The 18,390-nt window shown below is 43.2% G+C and overlaps 1 protein-coding gene across 1 annotated transcript; it reads left to right on the forward strand.

Moving 5' to 3' along the window:
- The first annotated feature begins 261 nt into the window (after positions 1 to 261).
- Positions 262 to 7,353, forward strand: Il1f9 (interleukin 1 family, member 9). Its single transcript, NM_153511.3, has 5 exons — positions 262 to 536; positions 945 to 1,087; positions 1,487 to 1,594; positions 2,408 to 2,547; positions 6,373 to 7,353. Exons 2-5 carry the CDS (start codon positions 964 to 966, stop codon positions 6,580 to 6,582), a joined length of 582 nt encoding a protein of 193 aa, NP_705731.2. The 5' UTR covers positions 262 to 536; positions 945 to 963; the 3' UTR covers positions 6,583 to 7,353.
- Positions 7,354 to 18,390: the final 11,037 nt, after the last annotated feature.

Here is an 18,390-nt window from a genome sequence, read left to right on the forward strand (position 1 = left end):
TTGAGAAACCTACAGTTTGTCATTAGGTCTGTTTCCTGGTGACTGACCTATGGGGCTGGGCTGCCTACAATTCTTAAGGAGCTCAGACAAGTCATGCAGACTCATGCTGACTCTGAGATTTCTTCACCTGAACTTCCCAGAAGCACAGTTCTGGCAGGAGGAACTGGATGTCTTCCATGCTGTACATTTGCCACACCCCATAAAAGAAGCTGGTGCCTCTGGTAGTCACCCAGATAAAGGACCCAGACTGGTTCGGAAGCCATCATTACACCTGGGAGCTGCCCAAGCTGGGATTTGGTCTTCTAGACTTTCCATAAGGACTCTTTCTTGCCATGTACCTACAAACCTACAAAACCCTTTGAGTGCGCCTCTGAGTGTGGAGCTTTCTGCAGTTCAGGGTTCAGTGAATGGACAGATCTGTCTTGCTGTAAGTGATCCTGTGAGCGATCCTGTGAGCGATCCTGTGAGCGATCCTGTGAGCGATCCTGTGAGCGATCCTGTGAGTGATCCTGTGAGCAATCCTGTGAGAGCTCTGTGTGAGTAACCCTCTGTCTTTCACTTCTGAATTGTTAGGATTCTAGCTGAACTGCCCAACATGAAGACCTCCCTTGCCTTAGGCAGTAAGATATGACAGTGAAGGGGAAGGGTTTCTGGGGAATTGGAGGCTGGGTGAATGTTAAATGCCAAATGCTATTTATGGTCTGAAACTTGTAGGGAGATAATGTTATTAGGATTTCTGTAAGGAGAATTCTGCCTGCTCTTCCATCTCCAATGCCTTAAGAATTTTTTTCCCCAAGAGGTAGTTTAGCTTTTCTGACAAGAGCATCATGTCTGGCTATGCATTTCAACTCTCTGCCCTGATTGAGACCCTGAGAAACCAGGGTCTTAGAAAGTGTTGCAAATGTTGCTGAGGTTTATCTTCTTCCTGCTGTCTTCTCCTTCAGGCACCAGAACAAGATCACGATGGAAAACAATGAAAAAAAAAACATTGTGTATGGAAGTGATGTTGAGATGGAACACGAGAGAGCTGGGCTATTTGTATCTTCAGCTATGTTTTCTAAACACCCATTTTCTACACACATCTCAGGTATGGCTCTTAGCACACAATAAGGTGCCCATATACCACTAGGCCTTTATTTTCTGGAGGGGGGAGACCACTAGCACAAACAAGAGCAGCTGGGTCTCAGTACATATGAACTGTGGAGCTGCTTTTTACTCTGGTTTTCTGGTTTGTCCCTTGGATCAGTAATCACCCTAGGTAGCCTTTGTTTCCCAGAGATTTTCTACAAAGAAAGTCTGTATTGAAAGATTACCAAAAAAAGCTGCCAGTTTGGAGATATAAACAACTGGTCTTCATTGCACTATGGGTCTGGAGTTAGGTAATCTCTCGCCTATAAACCCCTGGTCGTTATTGCGCTTGGAATTAGGTAATCATTTCTCTCCTCTTCCTGAAACTTAAACTTCACGTTTGTTTTTATTCAAACAGGAAGAGAAACTCCTGACTTTGGGGAGGTTTTTGACTTGGACCAGCAGGTGTGGATCTTTCGTAATCAGGCCCTTGTGACAGTTCCACGAAGCCACAGAGTAACCCCAGGTCAGTGGTCACCTGTTACTGCTTTGCTCATTGCACTGCACAGATTTTGTTAAGGGAAAGCATTAGTATCCTTTTGTGCAGCAGGATAGCCATGGTAAATAGTAGTTAGAAGAGAGATCCTGGGTTTTTTTGACCACAGATTAATGTTAAATATATGACCTGGAGCATATACTGATTACCCTGGTTTCATCATTGTCCTTTGGCACATGCATGTATTAAATCAATACTCTGTACCACCAAAATATGTCTAATTATGTGCCAAAACCAAGCTTAACTTTCAATGGGGCCCACCAGGATGAGGCAGAGTTTTACATCTGCCTAGGAAGAGAATTGGGAAAGGATTATCCCAGACTAAGATAATGCAGTCACTATGGGTGGAGGAGCCTTCTCAGGCATGAGGAACTTGTACCATAGATCTAAAGCAGCTGATCTGTACTTTGGAAGGGGGATATATGTATGTTCTATATGACTTCAAGACATTCTAAAAGAATTAAAAGACAGAGAAATTTCAACATCCCATTAGGCAAACTTTGCTAATGGTGCAAGAGTTCTCCATGGCTCAGAGGAGCCACTTAGGATAGGAGCGACTGCCACCAGGTGTTCAAACATGGGTATGAGAATGTAGCTCCTGCCCCAACAGCTAGGTCAGGATGGATAGGTGGAGGACCACTTGGTTGATCTAGGTTGCAGGGATTGCATTCTACAAGTGTCTTCTGACCTCACCTGGCAAATGCTGCTCTGCTAAATCAGAACTATCAGAGCATTCTGTCTTGCTGGCTTCGAAAAGAAACTGTTATCTTTTTACTTTTATAGTCAGCGTGACTATCCTCCCATGCAAGTACCCAGAGTCTCTTGAACAGGACAAAGGGATTGCCATTTATTTGGGAATTCAGAATCCAGATAAATGCCTGTTTTGTAAGGAAGTTAATGGACACCCTACTTTGCTGCTAAAGGTCAGTGACCCAGAAAAATACCATTAAAAACTATGTTTCTTCTCTTACATTTTTAATCTTTAAGTTAGCATATAAAGCAGTGGGTTTCATGTGGCATTATTTATTTATTTATTTATTTATTTATTTACTGGTTTTTTGAGACAGGATTTCTCTGTATAGCCCTGGCTGTCCTGGAACTCACTCTGTAGACCAGGCTGGCCTCCAACTCAGAAATCCGCCTGCCTCTGCCTCTGCTGGGTTAAAGGCGTGCACCACTATCGCCTGGCAGCATTTTTTAACAAAGCATGTTGTAATAGATTCTCCACACCTCAGCTCCCTCCTTTACCCTCATACCAAACTCTTCTCCATCTCCTCTCCATTTCATGTCACACTGCCGTTTTTCTTCACCCACCTAGTTGCCACCCTTTTCATTTCCCCCTCTCTTGGATTCCTTTCCAGCCTGTGTATCTTTATATGATTTATTTGATAGGAGATCAAATGTTACAATTAAAAAAGAAGAAATGTTATTTTCTAAACATGTTTATTTCCAGCTCCTTTTAAAATGTAAGCATGTCTTGTATAAGACAGCCTTGGTTAGATTAATTGACATGGGAAGACCAAGCCCACTGTGAACAGTACTATTGCCCAGGCAGGGGTTCCTAAACTGTAGAAGAATGGAGAAATATAGCCAGGAACAAGCAAGCAAGTAGACATGTTCTTAGATATGGTGTGACTAGCTAGATGCCTCAGGTCCCTCTTTGACTTCAGAGTAATGGACTATAGCTTAGCATCGTAAGCCAAATGACCTTTTTTTCCCCCTAAAGTAAAATTTTTAAAAATGGACATTTAAAACACTTTATCTGGACTCTCCTAGTTTAGAATTTTTGTCTTTCTTAAATGTTAAGATGCCTGCAGTTGTAAGACCCCCTTTCGGGGACCCCCACTCTAGTCTCGGGAGTGTGAGAGCACCCAAAGAAACACGAGGACCCATCATGTTGTAATTACATGAGGATGTTTAATGACGGAGCTCCGGACCAACATGCATCCCACACAGGAGATAACAGATGTCGGCCATGAGGCTTGAAAGCTAGGGGTTTTTATGGGGTAAGGGGCTTAGGGGTGTGGAATTCAGCACAGTGACACACTATTGGCTTATTCAAACATTAACAGAAAAATTACATGTACGTGCAGGGTGTCAGAGTTCTGTGAGTTGTTGACTCAGTTCAGATAGCCCTGCTATGTCTTCACAGTCCCCTTTATCTTAGGGTCAAGATGTTCCCAGGAATGTTTTAACTACGGGGCATACCCAGGTTTGTTTTTCTCTTTTCTCAGCCCCAGGCAGCCTCTAGGCTCACAAACAACCAGCAATTTCTGAGTACTTTATATGACTTACAGGTCTTGAAATTTCATCTTTCTTTCACAGTCATTGTGGACATTCGAGTATCCTCTCTCCCTAATTCTCCTTTATTTCTCATTTCAGAATTCTTATTCACTAGTCAGTGGAAGCCTTAGGCCTCCCCTCTGTATTCTACACTATCTTATGTAATTGCCACACTTTCTGTCCTTCCATTATTTAATTATTTATTGGCCTTTCATTCTAGGAAATTTTCTTGGTATAATATTCCACTTTATAATTATGCTCTTTCTCTTGTCTTACCTGCTCAATGACCCTTCCTTAAGCTTTTTTGAAATGTTAATCTTTGCTGTTCCAATTCCTAAATCTCTCAAGATAATTTTTTTGTGTATTCATATATAGAAATATATATAAATAGATATCATTTTGTTTGTATGTAAGGATATGTGTTACATATATCTCTTCTTACTCCATAAACTTCACTTTAATTAGCTTTATTCAACTCAATCTAATTTAACTTAGCAAATGTGCAAGAACTTAATTGCACCATATGAGTACATGGGCTATCTTTGAAGAGAATGGCAGAGAGCTCTGCCCTTGTACAGCCTGGATTCTAGAAGGAGGAGAGACATGCACATGATAAATATAATAGTGCATTTGTGATATGGCAAAGGGTATCACATGTCATAGGAAAAACAAAGCAAAGCAAAACAAAACAAGTTCAGTAAAAAGCCGATCCAATCAGGGCAGAGCCTAGGAGCAGCAGAAACAATGTGGAGTCAGGCAGTAAAAAGCGTGGTAGGTGTCATTTCCCAAGAACAACTCTAGGAGAGAGCAGGAAGCAGGGAATTTCATCAGCATTTGAGGGTAAGTCCAGGGACCAGTAAAGACACTGAACCAAGACCAGAAAAAGACTTGCCAGGACTTGGCCACTCCCTCTAAGTGAAAGGAGAAACCTGGGATGCTTTGAACAGAGTGGCCCAAAACAACTTAGGTCTGAAATGGATCATCTGACTAATTAGGTTGATCAGACATTGCAGGGATCAAGAGTAAAAGTCCTCTGGAGGCTATATGGTAAGCTGGGTGTGGTTTGATGGTTCTGGGATGATGATGGAGTTGGTGGGGGTGGATTCTGGAAATAGTTTTAAGTGTCATCAACAAGATTTGTGGACAGAGTAAATATGACTACATCCCAAAGTTTGTCCTGCCTTTGCTAAGTCATTCTTCTGTAGGACTTTTGCCCTCAGAAATTGGTCATTGATAATGTGTGGGCTTTGGGGGGAACTTAATGAGACTAGTGGTAGAGATGAAAAGGTTGCTTACATGGAATGAGTTTAAAAAGAAAAACCAGACAGCAGATTTTGGCAGCCATATCGAGGGATTTCTGTTAAGGAAGAACTGACAGTAGGCTTGGATCATTAAAATACACTTATGTGGCACAAAAGAACATTTTGACTAACAATTGACTTCATATATAGTGGTCTCCTAAGGCCATGTTATCATTACATGACACTGTAACTGTCTTAGGTGGTTGACACAATGGATAATCACCAATGATTTTTTTCTCTTAGCATTTGTCTGTCACTTAGTGCCAAGCCTACTAAGATGAAAGCAAATATACAGATAAGAATGACTGAGCAGAGAAAGCAAAAATGGACAGTGCCTATGAAAGCAGGAAGGATGGCTAGAGGAAATCCTTGGATGTGTGAGTGCAGAGAAGCCGTTGTCTAGTCCTTCCCAGGTAGGGAGGCAGAGGTATAGCTGACTTGTGCCCAGTCAGTAGGTAGTTTGGAGAAGTTCTGGTCCAGTCACTCCAGCTTCCTCAGGGAGCTGGAACTGGAAGTGAAGATGACTGGAGAGGTTTGGGAGATAGATAAGAAGGCAGATTTTTGATTTTTGAACAGTCAGCGAATCTCTGCTGAGCAGAATGTTAAGTCAGTAATGAGCAAATTTAGAAGGTGTTTAGTAGTGAAGGGAAAAACCAGAAAAGAGACAATGATCAGCAGGGAGACTTGAAGCCTGCCTTCTCTCCTTCCTTCCCTCCTTCTCTCCTTCCTTCCTTCATTTGTTCCTTCCTTTCCTTTCTATTTATTTTCCTTCTTTCTTTCTCTTTTCCTTCTTTCCTTCCTTCCTTCCTTCCTTCCTTCCCTCCTCCTCCTCCTCCTCCTCTTTCTTCTTCTTCTTTCTCTCTCTCTCTCTCTCTCTCTCTCTCTCTTTCTCTGTCTTTCTTTCTTTCTTTCTTGTTTTTTTTAGGGGGAGGGGCGGGGGAAGGAGAGTTAGTAGAGACTGAACTCAGGGCCTTGCACTTGCCTTGCACTTGCTAGGCATTTTCTACCACTGAGCTGAATTCCTCACCCCTGAAATGTCTCTTTTTTATCCTGTTGTAAGAGAGGCTTCCTTGAACTTAAGAATATTTAGTGGCTGTGGAAAAATAAGTTTGCCTATCAGTAGTGTCTATCTTTGTTCATGATTATTCTCTCTCACACATGTAGGAAGAGAAGATTTTGGATTTGTACCACCACCCTGAGCCAATGAAGCCATTCCTGTTTTACCACACCCGGACAGGTGGAACATCCACCTTTGAATCAGTGGCTTTCCCTGGCCACTATATTGCCTCCTCCAAGACTGGCAACCCCATCTTCCTCACATCAAAAAAGGGAGAATATTACAACATTAACTTCAATTTAGATATAAAGTCTTAAACTCAGCATGGAAGTGGAGGGTTGGTTAGAACTCTTCCTCTTAAAACATCAAACCTCTAATATGTTATCATTTGTTTGATCTATGGTATTTTCATACTGAAAGGTAAGCAGGACCAACATTATCTCCTTTCATAGATGAAGAAGCAACAAAATAATGCATACTCCAAAGTCGGTGGGATTGGAGTGGTGTAAGGATGTTCTCTAAGACTGAAGTGGTCCAATCTATAAGACATCATGTCTGAGAAATAGGGTGCTGTGCCACAGTGTATAAAACCTAGAATGCCCTGTGTGTGAGTGGTGACATCCTCATTTCCAGCCATTGGCCTGATTCATACCATGTTTTCACACATTTGTAATATCAACTCCTTGCATTTGGATAGCAGAGGCCTCACAATGACATTTGCCTCAACAGCTAATAGCTTTGATCTTTCAATGCTGTGTAGATCTGAATACACTAGAAAAGGAATTAGAATCCTGAGTGAATGAACTGTGAGGAGCCGCCCTCACATTTGCCATTATAAGATGGCACTGACAGCTGTGTTCTAAGTGGTAAACATAGTCTGCACACATGCAGGGGCAGTTTTCCCACCATGTGTTCTGCCTTTCCCGTGATGACAACTGGGCCGATGGGCTGCAGCCAATCAGGGAGTAATACGTCCTAGGTGGAGGATAATTCTCCTTAAAAGGGACGGGGTTCTGGCACTCTCTCCCTTCCTTGCTTGCTCTCTTGCACTCTGGCTCCTGAAGATGTAAGCAATAAAGCTTTGCCGCAGAAGATTCTGGTTTGTTGTGTTCTTCCTGGCCGGGCGTGAGAACGCGTCTAATAACAATTGGTGCCGAATTCCGGGACGAGAAAAAACTCGGGACTGGCGCAAGGAAGATCCCTCATTCCAGAACCAGAACTGCGGGTCGCGGTAATAAAGGTTCCCGTAAAGCAGACTGTTAAGAAGGATTCAACTGTATGAATTCAGAACTTTTCAGCTGGGGAACGAGAGTACCAGTGAGTACAGCTTTACGAGGTAAGTCTGGTCTTGAACTTTCTAAGGAAATTCAAGACAGTCTATCAGAAGTAAAGTGGAATATGTTTGGCCTTGAATTTTTTCTAGTGTTAGAAGCCCTTTTGTTCCTTTTCACATGTTATCAAGTGGTTAAGGCAGGGCGGATTCTGGATGAAATTCAGGGCAATCTATCAGAAGTAAAGCGGGGAGAGAGAGTAGGAGCAAAGAGGAAATATGGTACACAAAATAAGTATACAGGCCTTTCCAAGGGTCTTGAACCCGAGGAAAAGTTAAGGTTAGGTAGGAATACCTGGAGAGAGATTAGAAGAAAAAGAGGAAAAAGGGAAAAGAAGAAAGATCAATTAGCGGAGGTCTCTAGGAAAAGGAGCCTGTGCTCATCGCTGGATGGGCTCGGGGAGCCAGCTCTTGGTAGCTCTGAATCAGATGATGAATTCTCCTCTGAAGAAACAGACTGGGAGGAAGAAGCAGCTCATTATGAGAAAAAAGGGTACCAGCCAGGTAAAGTGCTAGCTAATCAGTTAAGGAAGCCAAAAGCGGCTGGCGAAGGCCAGTTTGCTGATTGGCCTCAGGGCAGTCGGCTTCAAGGTCCGCCCTATGCGGAGTCCCCGCCCTGCGTAGTGCGTCAGCCCTGCGCAGAGAGGCAGTGCGCAGAGAGGCAGTGCGCAGACTCATTCATTCCCAGAGAGGAACAAAGGAAAATACAACAGGCATTTCCAGTCTTTGAAGGAGCCGAGGGTGGGCGTGTCCACGCTCCGGTAGAATACTTACAAATTAAAGAACTTGCCGAGTCGGTCCGTAAATACGGAACCAATGCTAATTTTACCTTGGTGCAGTTAGACAGGCTCGCCGGCATGGCACTAACTCCTGCTGACTGGCAAACGGTTGTAAAAGCCGCTCTCCCTAGTATGGGCAAATATATGGAATGGAGAGCTCTTTGGCATGAAACTGCACAAGCGCAGGCCCGAGCAAACGCAGCTGCTTTGACTCCAGAGCAGAGAGATTGGACTTTTGACTTGTTAACGGGTCAGGGAGCTTATTCTGCTGATCAAACAAACTACCATTGGGGAGCTTATGCCCAAGTTTCCTCCACGGCTATTAGGGCCTGGAAGGCGCTCTCCCGAGCAGGTGAAACCACTGGGCAGTTAACAAAGATAATCCAGGGACCTCAGGAATCCTTCTCAGATTTTGTGGCCAGAATGACAGAGGCAGCAGAGCGTATTTTTGGAGAGTCAGAGCAAGCTGCGCCTCTGATAGAACAGCTCATCTATGAGCAAGCCACAAAGGAGTGCCGAGCGGCCATAGCCCCAAGAAAGAACAAAGGCTTACAAGACTGGCTCAGGGTCTGTCGAGAGCTTGGGGGACCTCTCAGCAATGCAGGTTTAGCGGCTGCCATCCTTCAATCCCAAAACCGCTCCATGGGCAGAAATAATCAGAGGACATGTTTTAACTGCGGAAAGCCTGGGCATTTTAAGAAAGATTGCAGAGCTCCAGATAAACAGGGAGGGACTCTCACTCTTTGCTCTAAGTGTGGCAAGGGTTATCATAGAGCTGACCAGTGTCGCTCTGTGAGGGATATAAAGGGCAGAATCCTTCCCCCACCTGATAGTCAATCAACTGATGTGCCAAAAAACGGGTCATCGGGCCCTCGGTCCCAGGGCCCTCAAAGATATGGGAACCGGTTTGTCAGGACCCAGGAAGCAGTCAGAGAGGCGACCCAGGAAGACCCACAAGGGTGGACCTGCGTGCCGCCTCCGACTTCCTATTAATGCCTCAAATGAGTATTCAGCCGGTGCCAGTGGAGCCTATACCATCCTTGCCCCCGGGAACCATGGGCCTTATTCTCGGCCGGGGTTCACTCACCTTGCAGGGCTTAGTAGTCCACCCTGGAGTTATGGATTGTCAACATTCCCCTGAAATACAGGTCCTGTGCTCAAGCCCTAAGGGCGTTTTTTCTATTAGTAAAGGAGATAGGATAGCTCAGCTGCTGCTCCTCCCTGATAATACCAGGGAGAAATCTGCAGGACCTGAGATAAAGAAAATGGGCTCCTCAGGAAATGATTCTGCCTATTTGGTTGTATCTTTAAATGATAGACCTAAGCTCCGCCTTAAGATTAATGGAAAAGAGTTTGAAGGCATCCTTGATACCGGAGCAGATAAAAGTATAATTTCTACACATTGGTGGCCCAAAGCATGGCCCACCACAGAGTCATCTCATTCATTACAGGGCCTAGGTTATCAATCATGTCCCACTATAAGCTCCGTTGCCTTGACGTGGGAATCCTCTGAAGGACAGCAAGGGAAATTCATACCTTATGTGCTCCCACTCCCGGTTAACCTCTGGGGAAGGGATATTATGCAGCATTTGGGCCTTATTTTGTCCAATGAAAACACCCCATCAGGAGGGTATTCAGCTAAAGCAAAAAATATCATGGCAAAGATGGGTTATAAAGAAGGAAAAGGGTTAGGACATCAAGAACAGGGAAGGATAGAGCCCATCTCACCTAATGGAAACCAAGACAGACAGGGTCTGGGTTTTTCCTTAGTGGCCATTGGGGCAGCACGACCCATACCATGGAAAACGGGGAATCCAGTGTGGGTTCCTCAATGGCCCCTATCCTCTGAAAAACTAGAAGCTGTGATTCAACTGGTAGAGGAACAATTAAAACTAGGCCATATTGAACCCTCTACCTCACCTTGGAATACTCCAATTTTTGTAATTAAGAAAAAGTCAGGAAAGTGGAGACTGCTCCATGACCTCAGAGCCATTAATGAGCAAATGAACTTATTTGGCCCAGTACAGAGGGGTCTCCCTGTACTTTCCGCCTTACCACGTGGCTGGAATTTAATTATTATAGATATTAAAGATTGTTTCTTTTCTATACCTTTGTGTCCAAGAGATAGGCCCAGATTTGCCTTTACCATCCCCTCTATTAATCACATGGAACCTGATAAGAGGTATCAATGGAAGGTCTTACCACAGGGAATGTCCAATAGTCCTACTATGTGTCAACTTTATGTACAAGAAGCTCTTTTGCCAGTGAGGGAACAATTCCCCTCTTTAATTTTGCTCCTTTACATGGATGACATCCTCCTGTGCCATAAAGACCTTACCATGCTACAAAAGGCATATCCTTTTCTACTTAAAACTTTAAGTCAGTGGGGTTTACAGATAGCCATAGAAAAGGTCCAAATTTCTGATACAGGACAATTCTTGGGCTCTGTGGTGTCCCCAGATAAGATTGTGCCCCAAAAGGTAGAGATAAGAAGAGATCACCTCCATACCTTAAATGATTTTCAAAAGCTGTTGGGAGATATTAATTGGCTCAGACCTTTTTTAAAGATTCCTTCCGCTGAGTTAAGGCCTTTGTTTGGTATTTTAGAAGGAGATCCTCATATCTCCTCCCCTAGGGCTCTTACTCTAGCTGCTAACCAGGCCTTACAAAAAGTGGAAAATGCCTTACAAAATGCACAATTACAACGTATTGAGGATTCGCAGCCTTTCAGTTTGTGTGTCTTTAAGACAGCACAATTGCCAACCGCAGTTTTGTGGCAGAATGGGCCATTGTTGTGGATCCATCCAAACGTATCCCCAGCTAAAATAATAGATTGGTATCCTGATGCAATTGCACAGCTTGCCCTTAAAGGCCTAAAAGCAGCATTCACCCACTTTGGGCGAAGTCCATATCTTTTAATTGTACCTTATACCGCTGCACAGGTTCAAACCTTGGCAGCCACATCTAATGATTGGGCAGTTTTAGTTACCTCCTTTTCAGGAAAAATAGATAACCATTATCCAAAGCATCCAATCTTACAGTTTGCCCAAAATCAATCTGTTGTTTTTCCACAAATAACAGTAAGAAACCCACTTAAAAATGGGATTGTGGTATATACTGATGGATCAAAAACTGGCATAGGTGCCTATGTGGCTAATGGTAAAGTGGTATCCAAACAATATAATGAAAATTCACCTCAAGTGGTAGAATGTTTAGTGGTTTTAGAAGTTTTAAAAACCTTTTTAGAACCCCTTAATATTGTGTCAGATTCCTGTTATGTGGTCAATGCAGTAAATCTTTTAGAAGTGGCTGGGATGTGAATAAAAGTTTCCGGGATTGTGCGTTACTTCCATTCAGTATGAGAAATTTACTAGGGCAGCTAATTTGTTAAAAGGTCTTTCTCAGTATATGTTACAGAATTGGACGGCTGAATTTGAACAGACCCTTCGGGAATTGAGACTTGCCATCATTCAGGTCAACTCCACGCGCTTGGACCTGTCCCTGACCAAAGGATTACCCAATTGGATCTCCTCAGCATTTTCCTTCTTTAAAGAATGGATGGGGGTGGGATTATGTGGAGATACACTTTGCTGTGGATTAGTGTTGCTTCTTTGGTTGGTCTGTAAGCTTAAGGCCCAAACTAGGAGAGACAAGGTGATTATTGCCCAGGCGCTTGCAGGACTAGAACATGGTGCTTCCCCTGATATATAGTTATCTATGCTTAAGCAATAGGTCGCTGGCCACTCAGCTCTTAAACCCCACGAGGCTAGTCTCATTGCACGGGATAGAGTGAGTGTGCTTCAGCAGCCTGAGAGAGTTGCACGGCTAAGCACTGCAGTAGAAAGGCTCTGCGGCACATATGAGCCTATTCTAGGGAGACATGTCATCTTTCAAGAAGGTTGAGTGTTCAAGTGTCCTTCCCCCAGGAAAAACAACACGGGACCAGACCAGGACCCCTCTGGGTGATGAGCCTGGGAGGAGGTTATGTGTACGGCTCCTTTACCTGCACACTGGGGATTTGACCTCTATCTCCACTCTCATTAATATGGGTGGCCTATTGCTCTTATTAAAAGAAAAGGGGGATCTGTGAGGAGCCGCCCTCACATTTGCCATTATAAGATGGCACTGACAGCTGTGTTCTAAGTGGTAAACATAGTCTGCACACATGCAGGGGCAGTTTTCCCACCATGTGTTCTGCCTTTCCCGTGATGACAACTGGGCCGATGGGCTGCAGCCAATCAGGGAGTAATACGTCCTAGGTGGAGGATAATTCTCCTTAAAAGGGACGGGGTTCTGGCACTCTCTCCCTTCCTTGCTTGCTCTCTTGCACTCTGGCTCCTGAAGATGTAAGCAATAAAGCTTTGCCGCAGAAGATTCTGGTTTGTTGCGTCTTTCCTGGCCGGTCGTGAGAACGCGTTATTAACAATGAACAGTTTTTAAAATGACTAGATCTATTTAAACTATGTTGGGGTAGAATGGTTTATCCTTGAAGGGTGAGGATACTGCCTGATAAATCATAAACAGATCATTTAACTCAGCTTGAACAATTCTTCCCTGGGCAACATGAATGTGTACAAGTAGTGATGTACATCATTAAAACATTACCTCTTATTGTTCTAGACTTCCATAAATGTTTTAAAGTTCTTTCCATTATAATGTGCATCTGTGGTTAAAAGCACTACTACTATCTTGCCCCAGTCCTGTAAAACATGTTCTCTTGCTCAGTTCTTTTGCCCCTGCATCTTGCTTCCACCCACCCAGGTAGATGTGGGCACAAGCACTGGGTCAAACAGAGCTGGACTCACTAACAACGAGACTACTCTTAGGAGTGCCTGGTACACAGTGGCCCAAGACGATCTTTTTGCCTGGTTTTAGAATTTGGATATTTATTTTATTATTTGTAAGTGTGTGTGTGTGTGTGTGTGTGTGTGTGTGTGTGTGTGTGTGTATGTGTGTGTATGTCTGAGAGAGAGAGAGAGAGAGAGAGAGAGAGAGAGAGAGAGAGAGAATGCAGGCATTTATGGAGGCCAGATGAGGGTGCTGAATTCCCAGGAACTTGAAGTTACAGGAGGTTGTGAGCTGCCCAATAATGGGTGCTGGGGATCTGACTCAGATATTTTTTTTAATTAGGTATTTGCCTCGTTTACATTTTCAATGCTATCCCAAAAGTCCCCCATACCCACCCACCCCAATCCCCTACCCACCCACTCCCCCTTTTTGGCCCTGGCGTTCCCCTGTACTGGGGCATATAAAGTTTGCAAGTCCAATGGGCCTCTCTTTGCAGTGATGGCCGACTAGGCCATCTTTTGATACATATGCAGCTAGAGTCAAGAGCTCTGGGGTACTGGTTAGTTCATAATGTTGTTCCACCTATAGGGTTGCAGATCCCTTTAGCTCCTTGGGTACTTTCTCTAGCTCCTCCATTGGGGGTGACTCAGATCTTTTGCAAGAAGTTACATTCTCTCAACCATTGATCCATCTCTCCAGTTCATGAATAATTTTTTAAGTTGAATCCTTTCCACCTGCCTTTTATTTTATGAGTGAGAAAAGGAAGAAATATGGAGTTAACAAGAAGTACTGAGGACAGTATTGACATTGAATACTATAACTGGAAATAATGATATACTTGATATTTGTACTTTAAATATCTATCTGCTAAAGTTGGGTCATTATGAAACACAGCATAAGAAATCAGCAGAAATTATCCTGAGCAAGACTGAAGTAATCCACATGAGATAACTCACAACAACCATGCTGGTTAATCCAATTAAAAGTTCTGAGTCCTTTATTAATGGCCAGACCAAGAGTGGATTCACACCTCTGGAAAGTCTCTTGGTGCCCAACTGTAATAACTTTCATGCTAATAGGAAGGCATTGCATTATTGAATCATTGGGAGCTGCCTAGTAACATCTGCTTTCTTTACAAGGCTCAGCAATATCTTACAGACACTACACAATTGGCTAGAGCATGGCCAAGATCATGGCCAGTCCCAGATGTGTTGCCAAGGTGAATGTGGTGTTGTGGGTGGAAGGCTGAGAAGTAATCAGGCAGGCACAAGACAATGTTGGGATAGTATGGTATTATCTTAGTCATTTCAAGATGTCATGGTATGTATGACAAAAATTTTACTGTAGAGACACAACACATGTCTACTTTCCAAGGAGGGATCCTATGACAGACCAAAGTACAGATACATCAAAGTCCAACTTAGTGAACCAATGAGTTTTACTGAGCTTACTAACAGCAATACAGGTGAGGGGTTTCTTACAGGAACAGAAATGACTCAAAAACATCTGAATTACCAAAGCCCACTCCAGCATTAGTGACAATGCACAAAAGCTAGGGAACCTGGAGCATATTACACTGTGTACAGGCAGCTCAACAGGTTGGAGAGTGTCCTTTCCAGGATCCTCTGTTACTCTAAACCTCTGCCAAGTAGCTCCACTGGGTTCTGGTCTTTCAGGAAGTTGGTTGGGTCTTAGTCATCTTAGTCTTGTTTGCAGCATAGTGCCTCTGAGGCTTTTATTGTTTACTCTGGCAGGGAGGGGCCTAGTAAATTTGCTAAGTTTCAGGGACTTCCTAAAACTATTTTGAGTGGTTTACTTTCCTGCTTAAGTAGCCTGCCTGGAGGATGGACTATTTCAATCTTTGCAGAAACTGTTATATAACACATGGCAAATTCCAGGCCTCCTCATGCTCATCCTTTAGGCTGTCCTTATTTTGCACAGTATCAGTCAATGACTCACCCAAATGCTGTACCTCTAGCCACCCAAATACGATTATCTAATGAAATGTACTTATTTCACTGCATTTTTCACACTTGAAACAACATGAAAATTATCAGGGATGTATGCTAAATGTTTAGAAACCCCACACCTAGTAAATTAAAACCCCTTCCTAGACATTGCAACACTTTCCCCCAGGGATTTCTGATTGACTAATGTTTTCCTGGATATTCTTGTAATTTTCTCCATAGATATACTCAGGTTAATCATAGTTAGGATTATATATGTGCTTCGTAGAAATAAAAAGTTATCTTAAAATGTGTTTCTTGCCAATTTTTATATTTTCTTCTCTAAGACTTTTGCCTCTTGAGTGATTTAAAAATGAGCTGTACATTGGGGATATGGAACCTGAAGAGACCACCTCCTGTAGCCAGGAAGGAACCCCAGTGAAGCTAAAAGGAGACCAACCCACCCACAAAACTTTCAATCCAAAATTTATCCTGTCTACAAGAAATGCAGGGACAAGGGGTGGAACAAAGACTGGGGAATTGGCAACCACTAACCGACCCAACTTGAGACCCATGGGCAAGCACCAATCCATGACACTATTAATAATACTTTTGCTATGCTTGCAGACAGGAGTCAAGCATGACTGTCCTCTGAGAGACTCCACACAGCAGCTGAGTCAAACAAATGCAGACACCCACAGCAAAACAGTGGGTGGAGCTTGGGGACTCTTATGGAAGAACAGGAGGAAGGATTGCGGGCCTGGAAGGGGATGGAAACTCCATGGGAAGATGAACAGAATCAACCAACCTGGACCCTCAGGGATCTCAGAGACTGAACCAAAGAGCATACACAGGCTTGACCTAGGTATACTCATATGTAGCAGATATACAGCTTAGTCTTCTGAAAGTCCTGAACAGCTTTAAGGTGGGCTATCCCAAAAGCTGTTGCCTGTACACGGGATATGCTCTTCTAGCTAGGCAGCCTTGCCTGGCCTCAATGGGAAAGGATGCACTTAACCCTGCAGTGCCAGGGTGGGGAGACAACCAGGGCAGCCCCCACCCTCTCAGAAGAGAAGGGAATGGGGAAGGGAAGAAGGATTGTTGGAGGGTGACCAGGAGGGGCAGTGAGCAAGATATAAAGTGTATAAATTATAAAATTAAGTTAAATTATAAAAAGAATATAAACCACCACAAATATTTCAATAAGTGCTTTGAAAAAACTCATTTTGATAATAAAAAATGAGCTGTGAAGAATGACTTGTATAAAAATGTTTAAGCCCTAGAATCAACTTTCATAATATTCTAAGCAGAGGACGAACCCACATTTCTACCAACCAGTGAGTAGATAAGCACACAATATATTCAGTACTATCTAGCAAAAGGAAATTACTGATATTCAACTAGATGCTTCAGAGACTGTCTTGAGATTGGTAGACACAGAATGTAGTGTATGGGTTAATTTATAAGAAATCCAAGAATAGGTGAGACTGCTTTGGATGAGTGATATCAGAGCACCCATACTTTGGGGAAAGAGAAGATAATGGGAATTTTAAAAGCTGCTAAAGAATTAAAACTAGCTGCATTCAAATGATGGATGGATGACAATAGCTTTTCATGACTCCACTGTGACAATGTGCACCAGAGGCCTTTGGAGCCACACTTTGTAGAGGAAAATATTTCCATGGTAGAAGTCCTTACGCACATACTTTATCAACTAAGAATAAAAGTAGAAAAAGCCCATCAAAGAAGTTTAGTTTTCAGAGCTGGCAAGATGGCACAGTGAGGAAAAACACTTGCTATGGAAGCATGATAGCCTGAGTTCCATCTCTGGACTCCACAGTGAGTCAGTGGAAGTAAAGTCTGACTCAGAAAGTTGACCTTCACATATATGCCATGGCACACACACATGCACATTCACACATGTGGTCTTCTTGGAGTAGGTGTGTCACTGTGGGTATAGGCTTTAAGACCCTCATTCTAGCTGTCTGGAAGTCTGTATTCTGCTAGCAGCCTTCAGATGAAGATGTAGAACTCTCAGCTCCTCCTGCACCATGCCTGCCTAGATGGTGCTATGCTCCTGCCTTGATAATGGACTGAACCTCTGAACCTGTAAGCCAGCCTCAATTAAATGTTTTCCTTATAAGAGTTGCCTTGGGCCGGGTGGTGGTGGCATATGCCTTTAATTCCAGCACTTGGGAGGCAGAGACAGGCGGATATCTGAATTCTAGGCCAGCCTGGTCTACAAAGTGAGTTCCAGGACAGCCAGGGCTCTACAGAGAAACCCTGTCTCGAAAAAAAAAAAAAAAAAAAAAAAAAAAAAAGTTGCCTTGGTCATGGTGTCTGTTCACATCAGTAAAACCCGAAGACACCATGGCACACATACACACACACACATTTGCACAAACACACACACACACCCTTTATATATGCCATGGCACATAAACATGCACAAACATATACACACACACACACACACACACACCTATACAATCAATAAAATTTGAAAGTTTAAAAATGATTTGTTTACATGTGTTTTGCCTGAAGAACTGCTAGAGAATATGTCTGCCTAAATCAAAAAATGTGGTCTCTTTAAAGCTTCATATCTTCACCAGAGAACAGGAAGGTGAACTTGCATGATAAAGGAAGATGCCAGAAGGTAGCCAGGAGCTATCATAGACTCAGCAGAAATCAGTAAGCCATATAAACAGTGAGCTTGACTCACTAAATGAATTAGAAAAATTTTGGTGGTGAGGGAAATTTGTGAGGGAATAACACTCTATAGAAGAATAAGCAAAAATTCTGTATGGTAGCACATGCCTATAATCTCAGCATTCAAGAAGAAGAAGGAAGAGGAGGAGAATAAGAAGAGGAAGAGGAGGAGGAGGAAAGGGAAGAAGAGGAGGAGAGGAAGAAGAACAGAAGAGGAGAAAGAGAAGAAGAACAAGAACAGGAAGAAGAAAAAGAGAAGGAAGAGGAAGAAGAGAGAAGAGGAAAAGGTGGAGGATGAAGAGGAAGAAGAAAAGAAAGTGTGTGTGTGTGTGTGTGTGTGTGTGTGTGTGTGTGTGTGTGTGTGTGTGTGTCTGTGAAGAGGGAGGGGACAGAGTCTGAAGCAGAGAAGTGGAGAGGCTAAAGAGAAACGCAGTTCTTTATCCCATCACGAATGTTATTTGGAAAAGAAAAAGATTAATTACTATATGAGACAGGTCTGTTGTATTTACATTACTTGATATAGTGATCTACCTTTTAAATAGCATTTTATTTTATTTTATTTTCTTCTTCCTC

Source organism: Mus musculus, chromosome 2, assembly GCF_000001635.26.
Source record: "Mus musculus strain C57BL/6J chromosome 2, GRCm38.p6 C57BL/6J".
NCBI lineage: Eukaryota > Metazoa > Chordata > Mammalia > Rodentia > Muridae > Mus > Mus musculus.